General features: G+C 41.5%; 1 protein-coding gene across 1 annotated transcript in view; it reads right to left on the bottom strand.

Moving 5' to 3' along the window:
* stard5 (StAR related lipid transfer domain containing 5) overlaps nucleotides 1-14,072 on the bottom strand; it is a 123,673-nt gene that overhangs the window by 24,782 nt on the left and 84,819 nt on the right. The window contains exon 3 of the mRNA XM_033622579.2: nucleotides 9,757-9,889. Coding sequence (XP_033478470.1) covers nucleotides 9,757-9,889 — 133 coding nt within the window. The remainder of the gene's footprint in view (nucleotides 1-9,756; nucleotides 9,890-14,072) is intronic.

The raw sequence follows: 14,072 nt of genomic DNA, 5'->3' as shown, positions 1-14,072 counted from the left end.
GTCAGCAGTATGTAATGCTACAAACAGAGAGAACAGTGCATGACCTCCTGCCACCCTGTGATGTAAATATGTTAATAGCAGAACAGCAGAAAGCCTCTCCAGAAGAGCTCACAGTATGGAGAGAAAGAGGAGCAGTAAAGACAGAGGGTATGTGGAGGTCTCCAGACGGGAGACCTGCACTGCCCCCAGGGCTGAGGAGATCAGTCCTTCAAGAAGCTCATGGTGTGACTCACTGTGGGAAAACGCAAATGGCGGGATATCTCACTCATTGGTGGCACCCGTTTTTGCCAGCAATGATTGAGAATCACATCCAAGAATGTAAGATATGTACAGAATACAATGTTAGACCCACGGTGAAACCACATCAGGGGAGATTTCCCCTCCCCAGACTCCCAGGTCAAGAGGTCATTATTGACTATACAGACATGCTAGAGAGAGTGGGAGGTGTGACCCTGACGTATTGCGGTAAGCGAGTTGTGTCATTTCCGGTGTTTCTGTGACAGCATCTCTGTACTGCTCTGGTGAATTCTGCTAGCCTGCTTTCTCACTTCAGTTGCTTTAACGTCTACTTCAAGTCTTAACCCACAGTGGTTCTGTTTAAGCACTTATAGCTCTCCTCCTTTCTACGATTTTCTCGCTAATCTCTTAGCTGTTGTTTGCACGTTACTAGCCTTGGTAGCTACATTAGCTCTACAGTTAGCGATGGCTTCTCTTTCTGCTCTTTCTTGCTCGGTGTGCCAAATGTTCAGTTATGCCTCTGCCTCCTTTAGCGACAGTGGTAATTGTAATAAGTGTAGCTTATTTGCTGCGTTGGAGGCGAGGCTTAGTGAATTAGAAGCGCGGCTCCACACCATGGAAAACCATTCAGTAGCTGCGGTAGTTAGCCAGCCCCCTGTAGCCGGTGCGGAGCCACATAGCATAGCCTTAGCCTCTGCTAACTGTCCTCCGGCAACTCCCGTTCAGCCGGGAGGCTGGGTAACTGTTCATGAGAGGCGCAGCTCCAAGCCAAAGCCCATGGCTCGCCACCAGCCTGTTCACATTTCCAACCGCTTTTCCCCACTCAGCGACACACCCGCTGAGGATAAAACTCTGGTTATTGGCAGCTCTATTCTGAGGAACGTGAAGTTAGCAACACCAGCGGCCATAGTCAAATGTATCCCTGGGGCCAGAGCGGGCGACATTGAGTCAAATTTAAAACTGCTGGCTAAAGCTAAACGTAGATTCAGTAAGACTGTTATTCACGTTGGCGGCAATGACACCCGGTTACGCCAATCAGAGGTCACTAAAATTAATATTGCCTCGGTGTGTGAATACGCAAAAACGATGTCGGACTCCGTAGTTTTCTCTGGACCCCTCCCAAATTTGACCACTGATGACATGTTTAGCCGCACGTCATCATTTAATCGCTGGCTGTCCAGGTGGTGTCCAGCAAACGAAGTGGGTTTCATTAATAATTGGCAAACTTTCTGGGGAAAACCTGGTCTTATTAGGAGAGACGGCATTCATCCCACTTTGGATGGAGCTGCTCTCATTTCTAGGAACCTGGCAAACTTTATTAGTAAATCAAATCCCTGACAACCCAGAGTTGAGACCAGGACTCGGAGACGCAGTCCTATACGCCTCTCTGAGCTTCTAGTTCAGTTACCCAGCCATAGTGTTCATAGTTTTATACAAACGGTGTCTGTCCCCCGACCACCTAAATTATTTAAATCTAAAATTAAACAAAGAGGAGTTGTGCATAACAACCTCATAAAAATTAAAACCTCTTCTGTGACAGAAAGACAAAACAGGAGAATTAAATGCGGACTGTTAAATATCAGGTCTCTATCGTCTAAAGCAGTGTTAGTAAACGAATTAATATCAGATAATCATATTGATGTACTCAGTCTCACAGAAACCTGGCTGTGTCAAGATGAATATGTCAGTCTCAATGAATCCACTCCTCCCAGTCATAATAATACCCACATTCCTCGAGGCAGCGGCCGAGGAGGGGGAGTTGCAGCCATTTTTAACTCTAGTCTGTTAATCAGCCCTAAACCTAAACTAGATTATAATTCATTTGAAAGCCTCGTTCTTACTCTTTTACATCCGACCTGGAAAACCTCGCAGCCACTTCTATTTGTTATAGTGTACCGTGCTCCTGGCCCGTATTCTGAATTTGTATCTGAATTCTCAGAGTTTTTATCCAGTTTAGTTCTTAAATCAGATAAAGTTATTATTGTAGGCGATTTTAACATTCATGTCGACGTTGATAATGACTCCCTGGCTACCGCGTTTATCTCATTATTAGACTCCATTGGCTTCAGTCAGGATGTACATGAACCCACTCATTGTTTTAACCATACCCTCGATCTAGTTCTGACGTATGGAATTGAAATTGATAACCTAAAAGTCTTTACACAGAATCCCTCGCTATCGGATTATTATCTGATTACTTTTGATTTCTTTTTACCTGATTACACGCCACTCAGCAACAGTTACTATATTAGATGTTTATCAGATAGTGCTGTCGCAAAATTTAAGGAAAAGATTACTCCGTCGTTAAATTCAATACCAAGTCCCTCAGTAACAGAGGTTTCCTGTACCGACTTTGATCATTTTGTCGATAGCGCCGTAGGCTCGCTGTGAACAACACTTGACTCTGTAGCTCCTCTTAAAAAGAAGTTAACAATGCAAAGAAAGTTCGCTCCTTGGTATAACTCTCAAACCCGTAAGTTAAAACAAATATCGCGAAAATTTGAAAGGAATTGGCGATTGACCAAACTGGAAGAATCTCGTTTAATCTGGACAGACAGTCTCAAAACTTATTAGAGGGGCCTCTGCAATGCCAGAGCAAACTATTACTCAGCATTAATAGAAGAAAACAAGAACAACCCCAGGTTTCTTTTCAGCACTGTAGCCAGGCTGACTGAGAGTCAAAGCTCTATTGAGCCTTGTATTCCTTTAGCCCTTAGCAGTAATGATTTTATGAGTTTTTTTAATGACAAAATTCTAACTATTAGAGGCAAAATTCATGACCTCCTGTCCTCAGATAGTACCTATCTAACCTCAAACACAGCTGTAAGACCTAATATATATTTAGATTGCTTCTCCCCAATTTCTCTTCAAGAATTGACAGCAGTGATTTCTTCATCTAAATCATCAACATGTCTCTTAGACCCCATCCCAACTAGGCTACTTAAGGAGGTCTTTCCTTTAGTTAACACTCATATATTAGATATGATCAATATATCCTTATTAACAGGCTATGTACCACAGTCTTTTAAGGTAGCTGTAATTAAACCTCTACTAAAAAAGCCCACCCTGGATCCAGAGGTGTTAGGCAACTATAGACCAATATCTAATCTTCCCTTTATGTCAAAGATCCTTGAGAAAGTAGTCGCAGACCAGCTGTGTGATTTTCTCCATGATAATAATTTATTTGAGGAATTTCAGTCAGGATTTAGAGTGCATCAAAGCACTGAGACAGCAATAGTTAAAATTACAAATGACCTTCTGATTGCTTCAGACAAAGGACTTGTCTCTGTACTTGCTTTATTAGATCTTAGTGCGGCGTTTGACACAATTGACCATCAAATTCTACTGCAGAGACTGGATCACTTAATTGGCCTAAAAGGTTCTGCACTAAGCTGGTTTAAATCTTTTAACGTTTGTTGACGTTCATAATGAATCATCCTTACGTACCAAAGTTTGTTTTGGAGTTCCGCAAGGTTCTGTGCTCGGACCAATCCTATTTACTCTATATATGCTTCCTTTAGGTAACATCATTAGAAATCACTCTATAAATTTCCATTGTTATGCTGATGATACTCAGTTGTATTTATCGATGAAGCCAGAAGAAAGTAATCAATTAACTAAACTCCATAACTGCCTTAAAGACATAAAAACTTGGATGAGCACCAATTTCCTGATGTTAAATTCAGACAAAACTGAAGTTATTGTTCTTGGCCCCAAACAACTCAGAGACTCTTTATCTGATGACATAGTTTCTCTAGATGGCATTGCTCTGGCCTCTAGCACTACCGTAAGAAACCTCGGAGTAATATTTGATCAAGATTTGTCTTTTAATTCTCATTTAAAACAAACCTCACGGACTGCATTTTTTCATCTGCGTAATATTGCGAAAATTAGGCCTATCCTGACCCGAAAAGATGCAGAAAAATTGGTCCACGCTTTTGTTACCTCTAGGCTGGATTACTGTAACTCTCTATTATCAGGTAGCTCTAGTAAGTCCTTAAAAACTCTCCAGCTAATCCAGAATGCAGCAGCACGTGTACTAACAGGAACTAAGAAACGACATCATATTTCTCCTGTTTTAGCTTCTCTGCACTGGCTCCCTGTAAAATCCAAAATTGAATTTAAAATCCTACTGTTAACTTATAAAGCTCTAAATGGTCAAGCTCCATCATATCTTAGTGAGCTCATAGTGCCATATTATCCCACCAGAACACTGCGCTCTGAGAACGCAGGGTTACTCGTGGTCCCTAAAGTCTCCAAAAGTAGATCAGGAGCTAGAGCCTTCAGCTATCAGGCTCCTCTCCTGTGGAATCATCTTCCTGTTACGGTCCGGGAGGCAGACACCGTCTCCACATTTAAGACTAGACTTAAGACTTTCCTCTTTGATAAAGCTTATAGTTAGGGCTGGCTCAGGCTTGCCCTGTACCAGCCCCTAGTTAGGCTGACTTAGGCCTAGTCTGCCGGAGGACCCCCCTATAATACACCGGGCACCTTCTCTCTTTCTCTCTCTCTCTCTCGTATTCTATTACTGCAGCTTGCTAACTCGGCCATTCTGGATGTCACTAACTCGGCTTCTTCTCCGGAGCCTTTGTGCTCCACTGTCTCTCACATTAACTCATATCGCATCGGTGCCTGGACAGCGTGACGTGTGTGGTTGTGCTGCTGCCGTGGTCCTGCCAGATGCCTCCTGCTGCTGCTGCCATCATTAGTCATTAGTCATACTTCTACTGTTATTATACACATATGACTATTGTCACACATGTATACTGCCAGATATTAATACATACTTTCAACATATTGTACCACAGTAGCCAGAACTATAACTATAATATTATTACTTTCAATAATGTTGTTGTAAGCTACTGTCATTACCTGCATCTCTCTCTCTCTCTCTCTCTCTCTCTCTGTCTCATTGTGTCATGCGGATTACTGTTAATTTATTATGCTGATCTGTTCTGTACGACATCTATTGCACGTCTGTCCGTCCTGGAAGAGGGATCCCTCCTCAGTTGCTCTTGCTGAGGTTTCTACCGTTTTTTTCCCCGTTAAAGAGGTTTATTTGGGGAGTTTTTCCTTATCCTCTGCGAGGGTCATAAGGACAGAGGGATGTCGTATGCTGTAAAGCCCTGTGAGGCAAATTGTGATTTGTGATATTGGGCTTTATAAATAAAATTGATAGACTGAATTGATTGATTGATACACTGGATGGATGCATACACTGGTTGGCCAGAAGCCATACCTGCCAAATCAGAGGACGCAAAGACAGTAATCAAATTTCTGATCAATCAATACATTCCCACGCGTGGGTTTCCCAAAAGAATCAGATCCGACAACGGAACCCATTCCAAAAACAGAGATCTACAAGAAGTAGAGAGAGCACTGGGACTAAAACATACATTTGGCACAGTCTATCATCCTCAGTCACAGGGCAGAGTGGAAAGAATGAATCAGTCTATTAAGGGAAAAATAGGCAAGATTTGTACCCAGACTAAAATGACTTGGGTGGATGCGCTACCCCTAGCTCTATTATCCATCAGGAGCTCTGTTAACTCACTGACAGGTTTTACTCCATATGAGCTGAAAACAGGGCAACAGTTCCCGGGACCGGGAGCTGGGATTCAAACTACAGAAGAGGAAGAAAGTCCTCTAAAATATAAACCGTATTATGACCAACTAACAGCATTGGTGTCAGCTTTCTCCAAACAGGTGACAGCAGCTCGGGAGGGAGCAGAAGGAAAGGGGCACCCAACATCAGAGTGGGTCCTGCTCAAGGTGATTAAAAGAAAGTGGTCGGAGCATAGGTGGACTGGCCCCTACAAAGTCGTGGAACGGACGTCCCACGCCGTCAAACTCCAGGGAAAAGGTGACACATGGTATCACTGGAGTCAGTGTGCAGTGGCAGAGACACCTGCCCGAACACTGGAAGACATAAGAGACAATAAAGACTAAAAAAAAAAAAAAAAAAACAACTCACTCACACCTACATTTACTCTTAGTTCAGCATAAGTGCATTAAAGATATCCTGTGATCAATGTGAAGGTTAGAAGCTCCTCTGAAGCAACACTTTGCCCAGAGTACGCCTGAATATAGCAGGCCAGGATATACTGAAAGTTTGCTTGCCACATTTTTATATTTACACTCCATATTTACCTTTACTTTTTACATTTACATTCATTTATGCATTATAGAGGAAATGATGAGATTGTTGGGAGTAGAGCAACGCCACCATAAGTGGTGTTGGCTGGGAGGCTTTGTATTAACCTCTGTTATTGTTTTACCTTTTTTATATTTTGAGTCTTCCCCCAGAGACAAAGCCACAGAACAACCACGAAACCGAACCAAAAGAAGCGCGGGAACAGGCAGACCTTCCGACAGCTGCATAGATAAGTATGGTAGCATCACATTGAACTATACAAGGGGAACAGCCATGGGATTTAAATTTGACCTGTGTTCTGTGATAAACTGTGGAGATAAAACCCTCCATTTATCCCTGCCATCTACCTGGACCGGCACGTGCGCACTGGTCCAACTGGCAGTGCCTCTGGTCCTCTTAGGGCTGAGGGACTCCCAGGCCAGTTCTAGCAGAAAGAAAAGAGATACGTTTGACATTGGCTCTGACTCCACCACGTATATAGACGCCATAGGCGTTCCTCGTGGGGTTCCAGATCAATATAAACTGCGGGTTTTGAAAACCTGCCCATAATATCTGCTCTGTTCTCCATCACTCCTAACAAGAATGTTGACAGAATTAATTATGTTCATTACAATGTTCTCAGATTGGCTAACAGCACCAGAGATGCAGTTGGGGGACTCTGGGAGCAGTTGGCGGCCACCTCCCTAATGACAATCCAGAACCGAATTGCCTTAGATATGCTTTTGGCGGAGAAAGGGGGTGTCTGCTCTATGTTCCAGGGTCTCTGCTGCACTTTCATCCCAAATAACACAGCTCCAGATGGGTCAGTCACTAAAGCACTGGAAGGGCTACGTATACTGTCCGAAGAGATGCATGAGCATTCAGGTATCGATAACCCCATAGGCGGAGTGTTCAAACAATGGTTTGGTAAGTGGAAGAATCTAGTGGTATCGGTATTTTTGTCTCTGGTGGGAATGCTCGGGGTGTTAGCATTGTGTGGCTGTTGTTGCATCCCATGCATCAGGTCTCTCTGTGAAAGGTTCATAGTGTCAGCAGTGGAGAGAAAACATCCACAACCCACACCGTATCAGATGACTCAAATGGAGACGGCCACCCTATTGGGGGAACAGCCAACAGATTCAGATTCAGAAGAAGACAAAGTATGAGTGGTCTCATGTGTATGAGACCAAAAGGGGGAGTTATAACTTTTTGTTTTTGAGAAAAACAAAAAGTTACAGTAATTAAAAGACCTGAAAAGGGGGGGGTGTGCACTGGTGCTTAAGGGTAATGGCCTCATCTATATGAGGCCAAAAGGGGGACTGTTGGAATATAATGATTTTAATGTGTTTGCTATTTGAACTTTAGGTAATGGCTTGATGTTAAATACTGTGATGAGTTCGGCTAATGTAGGATGAGACTCTTAGTCCAACACTGGCTGTCTTACAAAATATTGAAACTTGCCTTTTAACTAAATGTAAAGCATATCAAAACCATATTCATTAAAAAACAAAAAAAAAACTTTAATAGAAGTCTTGGAAGTGTTTTTATGGTGGATTTATTTGATTTGATTTTCCTTGTTTATAGGATTTTAATATAAATGTCATGATAATCTGTTTCCTATGTTAGGCTCTTTTGTTTCATTTTTATGAATGTATTGTGTTAGATTATTTATCATTATCATTGCTATTATTTATTATTATCATCATAATCATCATTGGGTGAAAATCCTTGCTGGATGTAATCACTTTCACCTTCATTTTTTTATCCCACTCGTGCATATTTCCTATAATTGCATTGTGCCTCTGATCTTGGATTATTGCAGCCCATGGAGTTTTTATTATGAGTAGCAAAAGTGTCTTTTCTGTCCTCCTCTTCGGACTCGGGCAGTGCAGCGTTGTGTCCGCGGTACAGACTGAAAGGGAGGAGGCGGCGCTCAGCGCTGACAGACAGCAGGCAAATCAGAGAAAATATTATTTCATGATTGTTTCACAGTGGTTCAGCTCTAAACACCAGAGCTGAACCGAATTTTATAATTCAAAAACTATATACTGTATTATACATTAAAAATGTTCAGAAAAGTAGGCCTCCGAACTGAAACCTGGGGTATCCCGGAAAGTAACATTAGTCACAGTAACATTAGCTAACATTACCACTACGGATACACTACTTGTGTAGAACTCAAAGTCTCTAGCACGCTAACGTCAGCTGTGTAAATCAGCTTCACTTTCATTATACAGTAAAAGATGAGGGCCACATGTGAAAAACAAGAAAGAAAGAAAAATGAAAAAGAATACGTACCTTTCTGTGTTACCTGTCTGGGCTCCAACTTTCCTCCAAACATAACTTTCTTCTTCTCGCTCACTCGTCTGTCTCTCAGGTGGAAGCTTAGCACTGCCCCTTGAGGCCTGGAGCACTTCCGTTGTATGAGTGAATATGCAGCGTTTTCTTTTTGCATTTGTTTTCTTATTTGCAGCGCGTTTCAGTATATGCAGCATTTTCCCTTTGTATTTGTTTTCTTATATGCAGTGCGTTTCTCTATTTGCAGTGCATTTCTGTCTTTGCATCGCGTTTGTCTTTGTCTGCCACCGTACATACCAGTACAACCAATGAACATATTAAGTTGCACTTCACAGATTTTTGGTCACATGCGCAACCACAATAGTTGCACTTTGGAGCCCTGATTTACATGCCCTCACTAGATTTCTGGGTACTGCAGGGATTTGTTGCCATTTGAAATCACCAATATAATAATGATGTGGTAATTTTATTTCATTTAATAATTATAATTCTATTCCATTTTATTTTATTTTTTTCTCTTTTATCTTATTCTATTTGATGTCTTTTTGTTTTGTCTTGTGCTGCTGTGATATTTGAATTCCCCTCTGGGAATTATAATATTATAATAATAATTAATTAATTAATTTTAATTTTAATTTAATTTTATATACTTTATTAATCCCTGAGGGGAAATTCAATTTTTCACTCTGTTGTCAATTACACACAGGTCCGAACACACACACATGCACAAACAGGACCTATACATGCACTAAGTGGAGAGATGTCAGAGTGGAGCTGCCCATGACAGGCGCTCTGAGCGGTGGGGGTGGTTCGGTGCCTTGCTCAAGGGCACCTCGGCAGTGCCCAGGAGGTGAACTGGCACCTCTCCAGCTACCAGTCCATGCTCCATATTTTGGTCCAGACAGGGACTTGAACAGGTGACCCTCCGGTTCCCAACCCAAGTCCCTATGGACTGAGCTACTGCCGCCCGTATATCTTATCTTATTAAGACACCTAGCGCAGCTTTAAAATGAATCAATCTTTGATGGAAATCAAACGAAATGTGACTGCGGTATGGAGTGAAAAAAATGGTTTAACAAGTTACACACCTCTGTGATTTGCTCCAAAAGCTCAAACTTTTTCACATTATTATCCCACTTGACTCTGAGTCCATTGGTTACTGGTTTCAGACACTCCCACACTTTCTCTGGGCAGCCACTGACAATCCCCTCCCCCTTGTAACTGCAGAGGAAGTCAGAGGATGGAGCACAGTCAGGAGAACAGATTATTAAGGCATGACTCTGCTGTAAATTAGATTCACACATTACTGGACAGGCCAAAGCACACAGATAGAGTACATTTCTTGTACTCTGAACACCATATAAACACTGAACAGAAATTTAGACACACTTCTGTTTTTGCTTCCATTTTTCACAGGTGTAAGTTAAAGATCTAAGACATTTTTATGCACTCAATAGATATATTTCTGTCAAATTTTGGTTGCAATTTGTTAAAACCCATGTTAGTGAGCACTTCTCTTTTTCCAAGATAATACATCCACCAAAGAGGCGTGACATATCAAGATGCTGATTAAACAGCATCATTACTACACATTTGTGTCTTGGGTTGGTCACAATAAAAGCACACTCTAAAATGTGCAGTTTGATCACACAACACAATGCCACAGATGTTGCAAGTTTTAAGGAAGCGTGCCATTGGCATGCTGACTGCAGGAATGTCCACCAGAGCTGTTGCCTGTGAACTGAATGTTCATTTCACTCTCATAAGACGTCTCCAATGTCATTTAAGTTTATTTGGCAGTACATCCAACTAGGGCTGGGCGATATATCGAATATACACGATGTATCCCGGCTTGTTCTCTTGGCGATGTAGAAAATGACTATATCGTGAATATTCAAGTATACATTGTCACACAGTTGCTTTTAGCTGCGGGCATTAAACTACAGGCTTTTCTCGCTCTTTCTCGTCTGTCCTTCTCATAGAGAGACAAAACAAGCGCACCTACATACATCCCATACTCTCGCGTGAGCTACGGCATACACCCTTGCTCAGCAGAATGGTAGCAGCATGTGCGAATGGAAACAGAAGATGGAGGAAGACAAATTAATTCCAAAGAAAAAGAGCACAGGATCCATTGTCTGGCAGTAGTTTGGGTTCAAGAAGGAAGACGATGAATACACAACAGTGTTGTGCAAAATATGCCGCAATAGCGTTGCCACAAAAGGTAGCAGTACGACAAATTTAAATCATCATTTGAAAATCCACCTACTAGAAAACTAGTGCTTGAAACTCTGCATGTCAACATCTCCGGCTGGTTCCACAACAAATAAAATGCCAAAGTAACCAGCACTGACGCAATTGAGTTTGGCGTCTCCCCTTTCCAGATCAACACCGTACGACAAAAACAGTCAAAAACAGAAGGAGATAACGTTCGCAGTAACCCACCTCATAGCAAAAGACATGGCCCCAGTTAGCGTGGTTGAAAAGTCCAGATTTAGAAAGCTTATCAACACACTTGACCCAATAGATCATCTGCCTGATCGCAAATGTTTTGCAGACAAAGCTCTACCTGAGTTGTACATTAAAGTGAGAGAAGAGCTGGCTAATCACCTTACAAATGTGACCCACTTCTCTACAACTGCCGATATATGGAGCAGCCAATTGTGTGAGCCATACCTCACCCCCAATTTCCACATAATTCATAAGTGGCGCGCAGCGCACTGCGTAGCAAATACGCTCCCATTCTAGTGAATAGCTGCATTTCCACAGCAAGCGGTGTGCAGCGTCTCTGGAGCGTCCCAGAAGCTGCACGGCACTCTGCTTTGTTGGAGATACACGCCAGGTCTATTTTTCAGCGACTGCGCGCCCATTTCATGTCAAGCCACGTAGCTCAGATGGCACCAAACCGGAAATGGAACACACACAGCATCCGGTAAATTTCAAAATACATCACAATGCACGGACTACGAATTGTAAACTCTCAATTTTTAAAAAAAATTACGTCACATCCTGAAGCGCAAGTTCTCAGTCAGTGCGAGGGTCCATGGAAAGATGGACGAGGAGAAACTAATCGTTGAAGTGGAAAATCATATTATTTTGTATGACACCACACATCCTTTCTACAAAGACATAAACCAAAAGGAGAAGACGTGGTGTGAAATTGCTTAAGTTTTGGGAGTGAATGGTAAGTTCAACCTTCAAGTTAATTATCATTTCAGGTAGGCTACTTTCTAATGAGTGTAAATTGCATGGACAAGGACTTGTAGAAGAGCCAGGTTATTTACTTCAACAACCATTTAGAAAAGTCGTCATTATCTGGCATTACACTGAACAATAGCTGGATTTTTTTCTCCAGTATCAAATAACTGTGATGTAGCCAGGCTGTCTAATCTTAGATATTCATTAAGGTATGATTAATCATTACTAATCTATGTCTGAGATAAAAGAAAACAATCTATAAATATATATTTATTACTGATGATATGTTTCACAGCTGTTGTGTTGATGTTCTCTAACTGATGTTATTTAATTTATTTTTATTGTTGTGGCTGGTTTGTTGTCTGAGCAGCAAACCATTCTTCAGTTTCCTCTGGGATTAATAAAGTATACCTATCTGTGGAAAAGTACAAAACATTGTTAAACTGCCACACATTTATAACAGAGGAGCCAGTGGACTTTGGGGAGTCTGCTGGAAGTGAGGGAAGTGCACACATTTGAGGCCTCTGATGCCAATGTGATGGCTGGCTACCCCACAGTGAAGTGATATTGATGTGAAGAGCAAGGCGATCTCTAGTTAGGGTCCGGGCAGCTAAGCTGCCAGGACACTATTGTAATCCTAGGTATTCTTCTTCTTTCTTCTTTCTTCTTCCGAGGAAATCATACTTCCCATGGGTGAAAACTCACCAAACTTTGCACAAAGGTCCAGTCTCATGCCAGATATCCTCAGCTGTAAACTCAAGCCAATAGTCCTGATGGTGGCGCTACAGCAAGCATCTAAAGTTCAAAACTTTGAAAATTCATAGCAAATCAACCATACATGCTATAACTTAACAACTTTCATCAAACTTTAGTCCCAATATGAAGAAACTTTTGTACAGTTTTTTAAAAAAACAATCTCCTCCCACAATTTTTGCTCAATTGACATCAAACTTGCTACAGAGCATCTTCAGACTGTCTTCGGACTGTTTCTCAGATTTTTGATTTATCAAAAATTGAGCCTACTATCAAAATGTTTGACTGTAAATGGTACTGTAAACATATACATGCAAATTCTTGCTAAATAAATCTTCAATATTCATGAAAAAAAATGACATGGCATAGAGTCATGGTAGATGATGTGTGGCAAATTTCAGAATTTTATCTCAAAAACTGAATTTTGGACAGCAGTTTGAATTTTGCTCTAATGTGAACAATTGGAGTCAATGTAAAAATGGCAATTTTAAACATGAGTTTTTCACTTATGGAGCATATCAATCATTGTTACAAACAAATTACCAACATCTCCATGCTGTCTAGATGCAATATGTGTAATTTCAGATTTTTGTCTTAATAACTGAATTTTTTACAGTGGTTTCAAATCTGCCCTTCCATGCACGGATGGCTGCTTTGTGAATCGCTTACTGTTGCCACTGTTGAGTTGCTACTTGCCAATTAGCTCAGAGCGGTAGATGACTGTCTTAGGTTCCAGAGGTTGCGGGTTCGAGCCTCAACTGGTGCAGAATCCACAATGTAATGTAAACATCTTAATCATCTTCCTGTGCTCCAGTTTATTGCTTAGAATTGCCTGAGCCTGACTCATCGATGTTCAGCATCTACAAGTCTTCTTCCTGCTAGAAAATCTGCCTTCTCATGCTTGAAAATAAACCAAACTTTGCACAAAGATCCAGTGTCAATACTTCAGTGTGAAACCATCTGAGGCTTCTCACGTTGCACATAGCTCAACTAGTTAAACATCAGTTTTTCACTTATGAAGCAAATCAATCATTGTTAAAATAAATTACCAACATCACCATGCTGTCTAGATGCAATATGTGTATTTCCAGATTTTTGATCCGATAACTGAATTTTTTACAGTGGTTTGAAATCTGCTTTTCCATGCATGGACGGCTGCTAAACCTGCATGTCTGGCTTAGTCAATTTGTGAAGCTACACATGAAGTGTCACTGACTAATTAGCTCAGTGAGATAGAAATTGATCCTTAGTCTCAGAGGTTGTGAGTTCAAGCCTCAGCTGATGCAAAAGGCAGATTGTGTTGCTAAACTCCTAAATGTCTTCCAATTCTTCTGCTTGTTGCTCAGAATTGCCTAAAAATGCCTGGACCCAACCCATTGCTGCGCAGCAGCTATAATTAGGGACCGAGCCCTAAGGCAGAGGACTGCTCACAGAGCAGTCCTCACCGAAGGCG

The sequence above is a fragment of the Epinephelus lanceolatus genome, chromosome 2, assembly GCF_041903045.1.
Source record: "Epinephelus lanceolatus isolate andai-2023 chromosome 2, ASM4190304v1, whole genome shotgun sequence".
Lineage (NCBI taxonomy): Eukaryota > Metazoa > Chordata > Actinopteri > Perciformes > Serranidae > Epinephelus > Epinephelus lanceolatus.
This window is presented reverse-complemented; position numbering and strand designations above follow the sequence as displayed.